We start from the raw sequence: 17270 nt of genomic DNA on the forward strand, positions 1-17270 counted from the left end.
GTAAAGATCGTCTTTGGGCATTAGACTCCATCTGGATGATTTCATGTACCTGATGGGTAGGGCTGTGTGTTACGTATCCTGATGCAGAGGTGCCAATACAATATTTTTGCGATACCATAAGCAAGGCGATATACGGCGACTGTGTTTTTTGGTCATATAAGGAAGCCGCCATTCTCGGCAACACTATGGATGGCTGATTTGCAGCCAGATTTGCCAGACACTCCCTCCCCCTACTCCCTCTATCTATGGTGGTGTCAATGAGGGCTTGGAGTAGAGGAGTAGACTTCTGTGATGCTGAACCGGGACACCAGTGAAGTGGCTTGGAAGAGGAGAGTGAGGTATGCAGGCCAAGATGAGCAGAAGACCTGTATGGATCTTGAGGAGATGCTGATGATCTGAATGGAGGTGGATGTGGTGGAGGAGGGTTGCAGTGTCTACACTGAAATGACCGGCTGACTGTGGAAGAGAGAATGACAGATTTAAGATACACTATATTGCCAAAAGTATTGGCAGCCTGCTTGGCCTTGACTCACATATGAACTTAAGTGACATCCCATTCTTAATCCATAGGGTTTAATATGACGTCGGTCCACCCTTTGCAGCTATAACAGCTTCAACTCTTCTGGGAAGGCGTTCCACAAGTTTTAGGAGTGTGTTTACGGGATTTTTCGACCATTCTTCCAGAAGCGCATTTGTGAGGTCACACTGATGTTGGACGAGAAGGCCTGGCTCTCAGTCTCCGCTCTAATTCATCCCAAAGGTGTTCTATCAGGTTGAGGTCAGGACTCTGTGCAGGCCGGTCGAGTTGACCCACACCAAACTCTCTCATCCATGTCTTTATGGACCTTGCTTTGTGCACTGGTGCACAGTCATGTTGGAACAGGAAGGGGCCATCCCCAAACTGTTCCCACAAAGTTGGGAGCATGGAATTGTCCAAAATCTCTTGGTATGCTGAAGCATTCAGGGTTCCTTTCACTGGAACTAAGGGCCCAAACCCAGCTCCAGAAAAACAAGCCCACACCATAATCCCCCCTCCACCAAACTTCACACTTGGCACAATGCAGTCAGACAAGTACTGTTCTCCTGGCAAGTGCCAAACCCAGACTCATCCATCAGATTGCCAGATGGAGAAGTGCGGTTCGTCACTCCAGAGAACGTGTCTCCACTGCTCTAGAGTCCAGTGGCGGTGTGCTTTACACCACTGCATCCGACGCTTTGCATTGCACTTGGTGATGGGTGGCTTGGATGCAGCTGCTTGACCATGGAAACCCATTCCATGAAGCTCTCCACACACTGTTCTTGAGCTAATCTGAAGGCCACATGACGTTTGGAGGTCTGTAGCATTTTACATGGCCTTACACTTGGTGGCTGAGTTGTTGGTTCCCAATTGCTTCCACTTTGTTATAATACCACTGAAAGTTGACTGTGGAATATTTAGGAGTGAGGAAATTTCACCACTGGACTTGTTGCACAGGTGGTATCCTATCACAGTACCACGCTGGAATTCACTGAGCTCCTGAGAGCGACCCATTCTTTCACAAATGTTTGTAGAAACAGCATGCATGCCTAGGTGTTTGATTTTATACACCTGTGGCCATGGAGGTGATGGGAACACCTGATTTTAATTATTTGGACGGGTGAGTGAATACTTTTGGCAATATAGTGTATCACAAACTGCACCAAAGAGTTCATAATGTCAAGATGTCAGCCAAAATATTTATCAGACTTATCCATGATGATGTTTGACTCCGCCCAGGCCTGTGATGGAGAGCACTGTGGGAAAAAGTTTTTTTGTTTAGCCAGTAATAAACTGTACACATAGGAAGTGGGAAACTCTCACAGGGTCCCCATGCTCTCCTTTTCCCCTAATCTCTTTCCATCCCGCTCTGCTGTTGGAGTAATGGCCTTTCCAGACCTCTTTAAAAGCGCTTGTGTTTACTGTGAGTGACCTCTCACCAAATTACCAGCTGTGGCTCTGGCTCTGTGTTTTGTCTTTCCTCAGGGACTCCCCCCATCCCCCACTCCTCCACTACTCCCTCTATCTGTAACTCCTTAACCCCGCCCCCTCCTCAGGCCTGCTCTCACACATCTCCATTCACCACTTACGCTGATTGCATTAGATGGCTGTGTTTGTAGAGCAGAGCACATTCTTAGTAAAGGGTTGCTGATAAAGAACTGGCAGAGAGAACTGATTTCACAATTGAAAGTTAAATTTATTTAGTTGGTACCAGGCGGTGTGTGGGTTGCGTCATTATATTTCCACATTGTATCAAGCACTTACATCACTTCTGAAGAAACTATCACTCATTCTGTTGTCCACAAAGTTTATTAAAACAAGCTAATCCCCGCTGATTAGATCAAATGTGGTGACCAGGGTTACAGCTTCCTGCCTCCTTTTTTATTTAGATCACAGAAAAGAAAGAAGGGAAGCAGAGCTAACATCGTCCATTCAGTGAATTCCCTGGAAAAGAGATTTAAAGCTCCCATGAGGAGTTTTTAACTGGCTGTGAAACAAAATGAATTTAATGTTTTTGTGTCTTCGTGACCTCTAGAAGGAAACAAGATCATCGGCATATATCGGGACAATTTCTTAACTGTTAATTGGAAGGTCCAAAAATGCTGCTGGGGGTAGGTGTTAGACAAAGTGCAAGCTGAGGAAACAAACAGCATTTTATAAGAGATTTTAAATGTATTTTATGAAATGAAAAACAGCTCCTGTTCAGTAAGGAGACCAGTGCAGCTGACAGTGACCCTTATACTAGTATGAAGTAACAGGTCAGTGTGTTTTGTGGCAGGTGCATTTCCTGATTGAAACCAGACTCAAAAAATGGGAGAAACTCTCGTTAATTAACCCGTTTCTTCGTTTTTGACCAAAAATTGGAAAACCCCCGGAAAAACGTCATTTTTTTTGTCGCAAAAACGGAAAAAAAATTAACATTTTATAGAAAGGGCCCAACATTTGTTTTTTCAAGTCCGTTATTTTTTTTCTTCTTTTAATGAATTACTTGAGGAAAAGGAAATCATGTGACCACTGGAGAAGGTGAGGTCAGACCCGGAAAACTCATTTGAAAATGGCCAAACTGGAACCAACTGGGCAAAAAGAGGCAAACAAAAATGCTGAAACGGGTAAAAGTGGCTTAAACTGGGGAAGGGTTAAAAAGAAATTGGAAAAAACAAGTGGTGAAAAAGAGGGAAAAATTGGCAAAATTGGGCAAAAAGAGTCAACAATAATGCTGAAATGTGGGGGCAGTGGCAAAAAGGTGGCAAAAGGGGCAAAGACGTGGAAGAAGTAAAAGCAGCAGTAAGTGGTGAAAAAGGGACAAAAGGCCAAAGATAAGCAAAGGAGGCAAAAACCATGCAGAAAATGGGTAAAACTGGCAAAAATAGGCAAACAAAAATGCTGAAATGCGGGGACAGTGGCAAAAAAGTGGCAAGAATGGGGTATGGTGGCAAAAAAGAAGTAGCAAAAGAGGCAATGACATGTGGAAAGGATAAAAGTAGCAAAAAAGCGGTGAAAAGGGGACAAATTGTTAAAAATTGCCAAAAAAGAGGCAAACAAAAATGCTGAAATGTGTGAAAAGTGGCACAAATTGGGTAAGGTGGCAAAAAAATTGGCAAAATGAGCAAAAACATGCAGAATGGGTAAGAGTGGCAAAAAATGGGGAAAGGTGGAAAGAAATGGGCAAAAAGCAGCTAAAAAGTGGTGAAAAGGAGGGAAAAATGGGCAATAATTTGGCAAAAATGGCAAACGATAATGCTGAAATGCGGGGACAGTGGCAAAAAAGTGGCATAAAGGGCAAAGACATACGAAAGGGATAAAAGCAGCTAAAAGTGGTGAAAAGGGGACATAAGGCCAAAAATGCTGAAATGTGTGACAAGTGGCAAATGGGGTAAGGTGGCAAAAAAGTGGCAAAACAAGCAGAAACCATACAGAATGGGTTATAGTGGCAAAAAATAGGGCAAAGTTTGAAAGAAATGGGTGAAAAGCAGCTAAAAAGTGATGAAAAGGAGGGGGAAAAATAGGCAAAAATTGGGCAAAATTGGCAAACAATGATGCTGAAACATGGGAAAAGTGGCAAAAATGGGGTTTGGTGGCAAAAAAGAAGTGTCAAAAGGTGCAAAGACATGCAATAGGGTTAAAAAAGCAAAAAGCGGTGAATATGGGACAAATGGCCCAAAATAGGCATGTAGCATGAATAAATGATTTCAACATCATAACCCAATAATAGCTTGACATAGAGCTGGGCAATTTATTGAAAAATAATTGAAACCAGCCTATAGCTGACATAAACCTGCTGTGACAATTATTCCATTTTTTTCCTTTGTAATTCTCTCTCTATTAATCCATCGCCCCCTTAAAAACAAACTGCTGGCTGTGTAGTCGAGTGATAGGAAGCCAGGTGCTGTAAGGCATGTAGCCTACTGTAAACCTAAGAGAAGAAGAAGTTCTAGTCGTGGGCTCAGCCCCATCCAGTCCACTAAAACTCAAACTCTGAGCTGACTGTGCAGTGTGAGCAGCAATGTTATTTTCTACTTTTTATACAACAGTATAAAAATAATTTATTTCGTTAACAAGAAATACAAGTTGTTGATTTTCTACTTTTCTTGGAAAATTTTATGTTTTACAAAAAAGATTTTCAGAACAGAATAAGAGGTTTGAGGTAGAATAATCATTCATTAATCTACAGGACAAGAGTTCACACTTGACACACTTTTCTGCTCCAGAATGAGGGAACTGTTAGCCAGAACGCTAGCACCAATGCTACTGATCCAACACACATGTACTAATGTCATCAATAAATCATAACTGCAGAGAGCTTCTCTGGGTTTATCAGGGGCACAGCTGTTTCTGTAGGCAGGCCTGTGCATACATGTATCTAACAGAGTGGAAATGAGCTTTTATAATAAGTCTGTAGCATGACGAACTTTGTCTGACACCTATTAGGCTTTCAGGCATTATTAAGAGTGATTTTAAAATAGTGAAAATGTGTGACTGATGATCTTGTTCCAGAGTTTACCGTTGGACACTTGTGTGGAGAATCAGTAACACTGTAGTTACAGTCAACCGTCAAGTCTTCAAACATGATTTTGGAGTGAGTCAGCTCTGTGGAAAGAAGGTGTGGTTTTTCAGGAGTGTTTTCATAATGAAAAGCAAACACAGAGAGTGATTAAATTAGAGCGTAGGGATGGGTCGTAGTTTGTTTCAACCCTTACTCTGATAATCAAATCATTCTCTGTGATAAAGGCTCATTCATGATAGAAACAGTGTGATGGATCACCATGTTTACTCCAGCTTATGTCAGAGTTTGCAGAGTTAGCACATGCTGCACCGCTGGCCCTGCCCACAGGTTCAAGTCTGCACAGGGAGGCAAAGCTGCTTACCTTCCTGCTCCTGACAGCGTGAGGGGAGGGGAGTTCACTGGAGTGCTTTCAGACACGCAGCCGGGGGCGCAGACGGGATTTCAAGGAGAGGGGACACATTTCTGATGTCACAGCGTGGGCGTGTCTTTAAGGTGGGCCCTCTATTTTTGTGTGTGTACCGGTAAAGGTTTATTCTCTTTGAGCACTCGTGGGAGACACACAAGCAGAATGGAAATAATCTGAGCAGAGACAACTGTAGGCGAGGAGGTAAGAGAGAGGAATGAAGTGTTGGCAGAAGGAGGGGAAAAGCAGGTCTGTCACACCTGCTTTCCACATTTCTGGCTCTTTTTTTTTTTACTTGAATGTGTCATCTTTAAAGCAGAGCATTCCTGCCCTAGACTTCCTTTAAGAAGTGTTGGACTGGACCTTTGTGTACTATACGTTTTCTTCTAAGCGTGAATGTGTTTTGACTTGAAGTGCAGGGTGTGTTGAACTCGCAGCAGCATGGCATGTTTCAACCTGCACTTGACTGTGTGGCTACTGTAGCTAATAGGGTACTGCTAGCAGAGCCGTGGGACTGTTTTGGTCATTTAGATTAGAAATGTCGCGCTTGGGTTTGTAGAATAATTGTGACTGAGTCAAAAGGCCTGCGTGAAAAATACTCTGTTATTGTTTTCCTTTGTACTTGAGCCCAGCGTTCCCTAAAGGGCCATCCTGCTCTACCAAGCAGCTGCTAAAATACCACTGGAGGCATTCTGGCTAATCCGTCTCAGAACCTCAAAGCAGAGTTAAATTTTGACCAATTCTTGGGTCACGTTTCCTCTCTGGGCTGCTCACACCTGTTCACTGTTAGATTTGATGCATGAGTGGATTTTAATTGATTGGTGGGAACGAAAAAGGACAGAGATGGCGAAGAGTTTCTGGTAAAAGTGATGCCAGTCTGAACAAAGTGAAGTGGAATGAATGGAATCTGGATCTAGCTTTTGTACTCTAGTAGAGATTTTATATTCGATACATTTTTTTTCTTTTTAGATAGATATGGATTTCTATAATTTTTCTAACTCTACTCCTTCATCCCTCTCTTCTCTTCTGTGTTGGTCATTCCCATTTTTAACACATGGGCACAAAAATATTTGAAATATTTTACACAAGAAGCAGCATCTGGATACTAAAACTGTCTCTCCTTTAGCTAGAGCAGTGATATCAATGAGTGGCTCTCGAGCCACATGTGTCTCTTCTGTGATGATTTGAGGCTCTTTTATGTCTTAATTTGAAATATTATTCCCCCAGAAAACCTCAGAAAGGGAAACTGAGACCTCAGAAATGAATAACATTAATCAGTTTGTTTCCTAGACTTAGCAGAAGGCTGTAACTGTCAAACTTAACTGTCCCATTAATCCAATTTTTGCCACATTTCACCCGATTGAGCTAACTTTGCCATTAGATGCCACTTTTTTTTCCTACTTTATTGCCCATTTTTGCCACTTTTATCCCCCTTTTTTTTTTTTTACACATTTTCACCACTTTTCACCCATTTAAGCTACCTTTTGCCATTAAATCGCACTTTTTTCCTCATGTTTTGCCCTGTTTTGCCACTCTTGACTGCTTTTTTGCACATTTTAGCCACTTTTTGCTTATTTTTTTTGCCAAGTTCTTGCCACTTTTGGACCATCCTGCCCCTTTTCACCTTTTTTTTTCACCACTTTTTGCCCATCTAAGCTACCTTTTGCCATCAAATACCACTTTTTCCTCTTTTTTGCCCCAATTTTACAACTTCTTTTAGCCATTTTTATCCCATTTTTGCCCCCTTTCACCATTTTTTGCCAATTTCAGCTACGTTTTGCCATTAAATACCACTTGTTTCCAATTTTTTGCCCTAATTTGCCACTCTGAACTGCCTTTTGCACATTTTAGTCACTTTCCTCTCATTTTTTGCCAGGTTTTTGCCACTTTTGGGACATTTTTGCCCCTTTACATCACTTTTCCCCAATTTAAGCTACCTTTTGCCATTAAATACCACTTGTTTCCTCTTTTTTTCCCATTTTTGCAACTTTTTTTAGCCACTATTATCCAATTTTTGCCCCTTTTCACTATTTTTTGCCCATTTAAGCTACCTTTTGCCATTAAATCGGATTTGTTTCCTCTTGTTTTTCCCTATTTTGCCACTCTTGACTTGTTTTTGCCACTTTTGGACCATTTTTCCCACCTTTAACTTATTTTTATTGGTACTTGAAGCCATTTTTGTCACTTTTCACCGCTTAGATTGTGGCTCTTGCATAGGTATTTTTAACAGTTTGGCTCTTAGGTTTAGCAGGTTTGAGTAACACTGAGCTAGATGGTTTGACAGTGAAGGAGAATTTTTCAGACCAAGATGCACAAATAATGACCCAGGGGCCAAATGCAGCCCAGTTTTGATTGGCAAATTCTAGAAATAAAACCAAAATGGCTCATTTATACATGAAGTTGTGCTTGATTGTATTGTACTTTATAGTTTTAACACAAGGCGCTGCTACCATGCTAATTCTGTAAACAAACATTTTGACAAGAAGGATTTACTGATGTGTTTTTGTGTTGCTAAACAACACTCTGCATGGTAAACATACTGGCAACCAAAATAATATCTTATTGACTAACTGCTTGATGGGTTATGGCAGCAAATAGCAGTACCAATAATATTTCAGGGGCGGAGCGAGTGGTAGCCAGATTTACACTGATTAGGTCAGAAGCTTAATAAAGGAGGAACTGGGGTGGAGGTGCAAGGAGCAGCTTGCAGAGGGAGAAGCAAAGCGAGGCCAGGCCAGAGCAGTTTTAGATATGGCAGCATGAGTGTGATTAGCCAATAGCGTGCTTAGAAGTGAATCAGCTGGCTGTCAGCTGATGGGGGCTTTCGTGAGATTGTTGATTTTAATTATATTGCAGCGCTTGACTCCATGGCCGGCTTTACCTAATGCTTAATATATAAATATGGCTGAGCAGAGTTAAATAAAACATAGAGGCCTATTACTTTTTTGTTGCCATGGTATCAAATTGAGCATCTATATTATTTGTTTTTACTAGTATTGTATCAAAATTAGAGTTCTTTATTTTTTAGAATTGTTTTTGGGCTTTCATGCCCTTTATCAAATAGGACAGTGGATAGGACCAGGCAGAGGGAGAGCTGGGGATGATGTATGGGAAAGAACCCTCAGGTCAGATTTGAACTTTTAGGCTGCCTGCCTTGATCATAGCAGCCTCTGCACATTTGGTTTGCAGACATAACCACCAGGCTGCCAGCACCCCCAAATTCACTATTCTGGTATCGTGACAACCCTAACAGTTAGATATTACACACTCTGTTTGGCACATGATCAAAACATGCACTTTTTATTGGTCACAGTGCATATTTGTCTCAGAATCATTTGTTTACACTCCTCCAGTCCACGAGATTAGGGCATGATGAAATGTAACAAATGGCACAATGACAGCCAGCCTGTTATTTCCAGCTTGCCTGTGATCGTGTCTGTCAGGCGCATCCTCTGCTATTGAAGTCGTTTGTTTGTGAGCATCAGACCTCCCAGGGAAACCACGCGAGTGATGCATCAGCCCGGTCAGGCTTCAACACGTCTCCTCTCCATTCAGCAGAAACATCCCCGACCGCTGAGAAAACACAGGCCCCGGATGGCATAAAAAACAAACTCGCCTCTGTGTCCGTGTCTGTCACCTGGCCGAGGCGTCTCGATAAAATCAGTGATGACACAGCTGGATAAACCGAGCCGACCCTGGATATGAAACCAGGCCTTTGTGTGTTTTTTCAGATAGTTTGTTTCTATCAGAGAAATTCCAGCTAATATCATATTTTATTTACAGTTTAAAAATTACATAAGAGCTGTATCCATTAAGAGAATTTTCTTCAGGATCAGTTTAAGAGCGCTAAAAATTCACACAGTGCTGAATGATTATAATCCCATTGTCGAATAAACAGCCAGGACCAAAAGAAAGAAGGACTTTGTACCCAGTGGAGAGCAGAGTGAATGTTTTCTATCTGTTGATATGTGCTTATGGGGTTTATATTCATATTTGACCTTTTCACTTCAAATTGTGAAGTCTGTGTATTAATCTTGCTTTAAATAACACCTTTCCTCATCTCTCCACATCCTATTGGTTTGTAAAAGTGGTTGAATAGTGTGACACATACAGATATTTGCCATGTAGTGCTACTGGTAACTAGGGGAAGAAGTTTTATACATGAATAGGTTATTACTGACCATGAAGTTTGATTGTAATACTACAGTTTATATTAGATTTACTGGTGCAGGCCAGGACTGGTTGTTTGATACTGGTGGGAACTGCTTTTACTATTTACTTTGCATATGCAGTTCCCCGTGTGTGAGATGGAAATAGAGAGTTCCCTCATAATATGTAACTTTGATAGGACAATGAATGCCAGTGGCAAAGTTTGATAGACAGAGTCCATGATCCTGAACATGGATAGTGGCCCGTGAGCAAGCCTGCCCAAAGAAGTGGCTGAAAAACCAAGAGAATGGGCTTCATCGATGATATCAATGCATTGGTGCTAGCATCTTGGCTAACAGTTATTTTATTTTGGAGCTGGAGTGTATGGCAGGATATTATTGGGTTCTAATGTCAACATGATTTATTCATGCCACTTTTTAACCACTTTGACCATTGTTTTTGTTACTTTTCTCCACCTTAATTCCTTTTTCCCCAACTTTTTGACCCCTTTTTACCACTTTATCTGAACATTTTAGAAAACTGTATTGGTATATTGGTCAAAAAAGGGTTAAACGTGGAAAAAAATTAACTGATGAAGTAGTAAAAAAGGGTTAAAAGTGACAAATACTTGTCAACAGTGGAAAAATATGTTAAAAGTGGAAAAAAGGTTGTAAAATGGCCTGATAAAGAAGTTAAAAGGGGTTAAAAAGTGTCTTATATTGGAAAAAAGTGGTAAAAATGGGTTATAATGGAAAAAATGGCCTGAGTAAGTAGGAAAAAGGGGTTACAAAGTGTCTAATATTGGTCAAAAGATTCAAAAATTGGTTAAAAGTGGCAAAAATGCCTGATAAAGTAGTTAAAAGGGGTTACAATGTGTCTGGTCAAAAGTGGAAAACATGGGTTAAGAGTGGCCAAAAATGCCTAATAAAGTAGTATAAAGGGGTTAAAAGTTGCAAATATTGGTCAAAAGTGGACAAAATGTTGCAAAAATGGACTGATAAAGTAGTTAAAAAGGGGTTACAAAGTGTCTGGTCAACAGTGGAAAAATGGGTTAAAAGTGGCAAAAATGCCTGATAAAGTAGGAAAAGGGGGTTACAAAGTGTCTAATATTGGTCAAAAGTGGACAAAATGTTGCAAAAATGGCCTGATAAAGTAGTTAAAAAGGGTTACAAAGTGTCTGGTCAACAGTGGAAAAAATGGGTTAAAAGTGGCAAAAATGCCTGATAAAGTAGGAAAAGGGGGTTACAAAGTGTCTAATATTGGTCAAAAGTGGCAAAAGTGGGTTAAAAGTGGCAAAAATGCCTGATAAAGTAATAAAGGGGTTAAAAGTTGCAAATACTGGTCAAAAGTGGCAACTAATCAGGCAATTTTTGAAACTCTTTTGCCACTTTTGACCAATATTAGACATTTTTAACCCCTTTTTACTACTTTATCAGGCTAATTAGCCATTTTTTTAGCCCATTTGTTTCACTTTTTGCACATTTTTTGCCTTTTTACCTAGTTTTACTTTGTCCATTTTTTTCACCCATTTTAATTCCTTAATTCTATTTTCACCTGTCTAAACATCTTTTCTTCGCTTTTCTCACCAAATTTGCCCCTCGAAACCCCTTGTTGTCTCTTTGAATTACTTTTCACCATTTTACCCACAAACAGCTCTGAAGGGATGCTGCTCTGATGTAGCATGATTTTACCATGTCAGTATTTTGTTAACTTGCTGTCTTCTAGTCCTACATTCACATTTAACTGTAGTTTGTTTCTAACAGTGTTATCCATTCATTGGTTTTCTCCTGCTGTAACATTATTATGCTTTAATGCACTATGAAGGCCCATTATACTCAACAAAGACAGGGTGGAGCTGCTGCTTTTGTTAACAGACGCTTTATACTTGATTGTATATATGTCAGTCCTTAACATTTATTTGTTTATTTACATGTACATCTATTTAACCAGGAAACCCTCATTGAGATCAAGAATCTAATTTACAAGAGTGTCCTGGCAAAATCGCAGAGTTACACAGAACATTAAAACTATTACAAGCACAGATCTGTCAGCAGTCAAAGCGTCTACAACTGATGCACCTTCCCTGAGTAGTGTGAAACCGGCCGGCAGTCTCTAAAAAATCAAGGAAGTGCACGTAGACTAATATCCTGTTGTATTGGATTAAGGAGTTGCACATGCGACCCAGTCTAGGGGTTCCTAAAGGAGGTCTTCCTCAGACTCTCTTGCTTGGTTCACTTGGCACTTGCTCCTTTTTGTGTATTTTTACAGGAAAGTTTCAGGCTCCTCACCACAACAGAATGAAAAACATAAACAGCCCACAGATTAAGTGTCCAAAGATGAACAGATAAACTGTTTAGTCCCACCGCCTTCAGCATGTTTGTTTTTCTGCTGCTACCTCAGATCCTGTTGCAACTGTACGATTTTGTGTCTTCCTATGTAAGCCTAATGCAAGTGTGGTTTGGCAGCCTGAAAACCACTGAGCAGCACAGAAGTCAAACAAATGACTGGATTTCAAAGCTTTGTATGCAGATGCTTGAACAGGGGTCAAAAATGCACATGAAAGTGATCTGACATTCGTAGAATGTCTAGACATCAGCTCAGGACAAAGATCTGCAACACAACGAGATTGCTTCAGATTGTTGCTGGTGACAGTTGCAGCTGTTGCAGATTAATATGAGATGGGAAGGTCTCATTTTAAAAGGCTATAAATGCCAACAGATATTAGCTCAAAATAGGATATTAATATTCCTGCTGTGAGTTTTGAAAATTATTACATCTGCAACACTCCTGTCTCCTCCATCAGCTTTGCACGTAAGCAAGACACATGGTGCTATATGAGCTAATACATAAGAAATTCAAGGCTGTCGGAGCCAAATTTGTCTGTGTAATGTCTTCCTTAGTCAGAGCAGTCTGAACTGATGTGCTTTTAGAACGTTGGAGCGGCCCGTCTTCTGTACTTAATACTTGAAAGAGTGAGAAGTAATATTATATTGAAGGATACTAAAATTCCATGGACTTCTGCAGCACTCAGAACCATCCAAAAATTGAGTGTGACATGACGGAAACTTCACATCTTCAATGACAGACATATTGGTGGTGTAGCACATTTTGATACAGTTAGCATGCTAGCGTTAGCATCTGCTAGCTGGCTAAAGTGCTTCTTGTAACAGCAGCACATTTCAGTCAAGCATAAGGAAGATACACAGATTTGTAAATGCATTTGTGGATCTTCTTATGCATTTGTGAATAGTTTTGCAACAGTAATGGCTCCATAGTAGCCTTGCCTGTAAGCCTGTGCTGAGGGCAATAAAACCCAGCACTCTAAAACACTTGCAGATCTTTTTATTGTGGATCTGTGCATGAATGTACACATTTGCAATTTTATCTACACATCTGTGTACAGACCTGTGCAAACATTTGTGGATCTACTTACACATCTGCAAATTGTTTTGCAATAATAACAGCTCCATATAAGCTCTATATATTCATTCCTAACTGATAAATGATGTGTATTTTCAAAACTTGAATTACAAATATTTTTTAGCCTAAGTTGACTATCACAAATTGGTCAACACGTTTGCAGGTCTGTTCAAACATTTTTGGATGTTTCTGCAGATTTGGACATCTCTTTACATATTTGAAAATCTTTGCACACATTTGCAGATCCGTGCTCCAATGCGGATCTTTGCATAAATGTGTGATTTGTGCATGCATTTGTGGATATTTGTACAATTTTGCAATTCTATCAACACATCTGTGTACAGACCTGTGCAAACATTTGTGGATATACTTACACATTTGCAAATTGTTTTGCAACAATAAAAACTCAATATAAGCCCTATATATTCATTTCTAACTGATTTATGTGTGTTTTCAAAACTTGATCTATAAATATTATTGCCTTAGTCCACAGTCGCTAATTGGTGGACACACTTTGCAGGTCTGTGCAAACATTTTTGGATCTTTCCACCGATTTGGACATCTTTTCATATATTTGGAAATCTTTGCCCACATTTGCAGATCCGTGCACCAATGTGGATCTGTGCATAAATGTGTGATTTGTGCATGCATTTGTGGATATTTTTACACATTTGCAATTCTATCTACACATCTGTGTACTAGGGCTGAATGATTTGAGAAAATAATCTAATTGCAATTTTTTCCCCCCAATATTGCAATTGCAATTTAATATGCGATTACTTTAAAGTCCCTCATCTTATGTAATATTCATAAGCAATAAATCATTCTATATTATAACCCATGCAATACTAGATAAATTAAACTAGGGATGAAAGATTTGGATAAAAAAAAAGAACTTATCGTGATTTTGGCTTGTATAGCAAATTTGATATAGATTGCTGGACTAAAGGGATGATAATTTTTTTTTATGTTATTCTTATTTTGATCAAGAAAATCATATACACGAACAGGAAAAGTAGGATTTTACTAAAATATTTTGAAAATAAGACACCTGTATATTTTAACAATAAATTTAGCAATAAATATGACAGAGTTAAAGGTCACATATTATGCAAAAATCACTTTTTCAGGCTTTTCTAACAAAAAATATGTGCCCCTGGCCTGTCCACAATCTCCTCAAGTACTAGAAAAATCCATTCCCTTCCACCCTCTTTTTCTCCACCTTTCAGAAAATGTGTGCTGAAACAAGACGTTCTCAGATTTTACCCTCATGATGTCACGTGGGGAGTTAGCCCCGCCCCCAGGTTTGGTTGACCCTCTCCGCTTGGAAGAAAGTTCTGTCCTCCTCTCCTGAGCCTTCTCTCTGCTACCAGCTGTGATGCTGGATATCTCAGTGGGTTACCCTGCTGACTTTGGTCTGGGATATTGATGGTTCGAATTCCAGTTAAGTCCTTAACTTTGGATAAAAGTGTCTGTAACATAACATCAGGAGTGCAACATCCATTTCCTGAGAGGGGTGTGGTCATGGGCGGAGTCAGACAGCTCAGTAAGATTTAAAGCCACAGAAACAGCTCATTCTGAGCAGGGCTGGAACAAAGGGGGTTTTAGACATGTAAAAATCCTATAACAGGAGTGTTTTTTCAGCAACAAACTTCACAGGCATGTTTTGGGGACCTCTGAGACCAAAATAAACTTGTCTTAAAAGGGTAAAATATGTCCCCTTTAAGCTCATGGTGTGGTGCTAATCCAATCTTTTACACTATAATATCTATGAAAGATTGTTAATGCAGCATCTATAGTATTGACTGAATTATTAGCATATCTGAACACCACGTTGTCTCTGAATCAAAAAGTTGTGTCTCAATGAGTGCATGCTTCAAGTGCGCCTCTTTGTGTGTTTTCATGCATGTCGTAGACTTACTGTTTAAGGACAGCCACCCCTACAGCAAGACTAATAATCCTGTGCTAGACGTGCCTTGGTGGAGCCAGTGACCTTGCATTGCTGGGATTCCTCTGTTTGAATAAGCGGTGCCCCCACGTGAGACTTTACAGGCTGTAATTCAGGACTCTGTCTGCAGAAGGCTGTTTTATCTGAGGCTGACTGATGTGGCACTGGAACGTCTCCACTCAGTGGCAGTGCAGTAGTGAGTCTCTAGGATGTGATCTTGTCTTGTTGTGGCTACTTTAAAATAACTACAGTGATCAAATCTGACTCATGGTTTGTTTACAGACAGCTGCTGCGTCTTCGGTGTGACATGCCTTGTCTGTAACTCTTAGACGCCTCCGTCTTACTGCATTGAGGAATGCCGATCTTAAATAAACATACTTGAAAACCTACATGTATTTGCCTTTGTCATACTCATAGACAGGGTGTTGTCTCTACAGTAAAAAGAACAAACTACACCCTAAAACTGTTCCACCACAAAGTATGCTATAAAACAAAGCGTCTACAGCCTCAGAGGCCGTGCTCTCTATATCGTGTCTTATTATCGGTCTTTCTCACATGTCTGTCCAGCCAGTTTCTTCAAGCTCAATGAGTAAATCTGTTCACTTAGTTGTCTTGTGACTAGTTTGCAAAGTGGCCCTGAGCGCTTTCATGTAACAGGCTCACTGCTTTCTAAAACCTGAGGAAGAAAGGATTCCTTTCATGCTGTCTGCTGCTCTTTGATTTTTACCCACGTTATGATCCAGGGTGGCACAATTTTAATAAAGTTTTCAGAAAAATGCTCGCTGATGCTTGTGAGCAGGATGCCATTCCCAGTCATCTCCAAAGGATTCATTTGACCGTCAGATTTGACAAAAGCTCAATAATTTACACATTCTTGTCCAACTACAGGGTGTCGACCAAAAGCAAAGCACCATCCCCGCCTGGACTAAAGAAGTTGGATTCCCCAGGTTTCTCCCAGTGGTACCCAGGAAACCCTCATCTGACCATGGAACAGAAGGAGAACCTGATTGATAAAGAGCTTTCCCTGGTTGTGGTTCTGCCTGGAGGAATAGAAAAGATGACCACAGTCCATGGAAGGTACAGTTGAGACTGCTGTATTATCCTTACACAGCTATATGAGAACTTTAAAATGATTCATTTCAATAGAACACTCCAACATGACATCTAAAGCCTGGCCCACACTTACAGGTTTTTAAAAACTCAACAGATCCCACAGATGCCTTTGGATGCAGATTTAAGTAAACAGATATGGTACACCTTCAATGCCAAGCATTTGGGAAAGGGCAGAGCCTTTGAAAAAAAACTCAGAGTGTGATTGGATGAAAGTTCTGTCTGTCACATCTTTGGGGGCCAGTCAGAGCAACAAAACACCTGAACGCCTGAAAAAGTGTATTTTGCATAATATGTGACCTTTAAATTTTGCAAAAGAAATTTGAGCATGCTATGCCTTCCACACAGTAGAATATCGACTTTGCTTGACTCTGTCAGAGTCATTAGGCCTAAAATCATATAATATCTATAATATGTCAGTCGTACCTTGTTTAAATAAGGCGGCATACTTATGGACTTATAGGCTGTTTGCAATCACATGATCTTGAATGTCTGTTGGGGGTCAGGAAGTGGGGGACAGCAATTAGGACTGAATTAGAAAGGAGGAAAGTTAGTACTTTAAAGCTCTAAATAGACCGGCAAATTATCATCAGAAAAATTCTTCTCACAATGAATACGATCCCTGCACTTTACCAGGCGTTGAGGTAATCAATATCCGAAATAATCCTGCAGACTGGCTTCCTCTATCTATAATGCAGCCAGATGCTCTTGCATTCATTAGCACTTATGCTGTTATGTATGTTTGGCGGCGTGGCTGTTCTGGAATCCTCCTGCTTGTCCACGAGCCTACATGGAAAGCATCAAGTTGTAACAGCACAAGTTCCTGCTCTTCTTATTCTGATAAGTAAAGCCTGAGGCAGGTTGAAAAGCAGCAAAAAACCCCAGAGCAGAGCAGGCAGCAATGACAACAGAATGACGCTGATTAAGAGAAGCAGAATGAAAGAGGAGCTGGGGGGGAGGAGGGTTGCAAGGGCAGCTTGCAGAGAGAGGATGGCCAGGCATGAGCAGTTGAAATAAGGCACCATGAAAGCAATTTGCCAATAGCTGAGGAGGGATGTAGACATTTCAGTGTGAAATTTCAACATATTGTACCTTTAATGCTAATAAAAAAAGCGTTGGAATGGCCTGGAATAAAGGGTTTTTGTATTTGGATACTTTTACCACTTTGGGTAACTGCGTGCAGGCAAACTCTTATAAAACTTTCCTTTTTATGATTTGG

The 17270-nt window shown here is 40.4% G+C and overlaps 1 protein-coding gene across 7 annotated transcripts in view; it reads left to right on the top strand.

Moving 5' to 3' along the window:
• The window catches only part of cobll1b (cordon-bleu WH2 repeat protein-like 1b), a 46354-nt gene that overhangs the window by 14836 nt on the left and 14248 nt on the right, over positions 1-17270 (top strand). For 5 of the 7 annotated variants that reach the window (XM_041806727.1, XM_041806728.1, XM_041806729.1 and 2 more), the window contains one exon: positions 15830-16018. In XM_041806727.1, the coding sequence (XP_041662661.1) occupies positions 15830-16018 (189 nt within the window). The other 2 variants (XM_041806733.1, XM_041806732.1) reach the window with 2 other exon arrangements.

The sequence above is a fragment of the Cheilinus undulatus genome, linkage group 15 (genome assembly GCF_018320785.1).
Source record: "Cheilinus undulatus linkage group 15, ASM1832078v1, whole genome shotgun sequence".
NCBI lineage: Eukaryota > Metazoa > Chordata > Actinopteri > Labriformes > Labridae > Cheilinus > Cheilinus undulatus.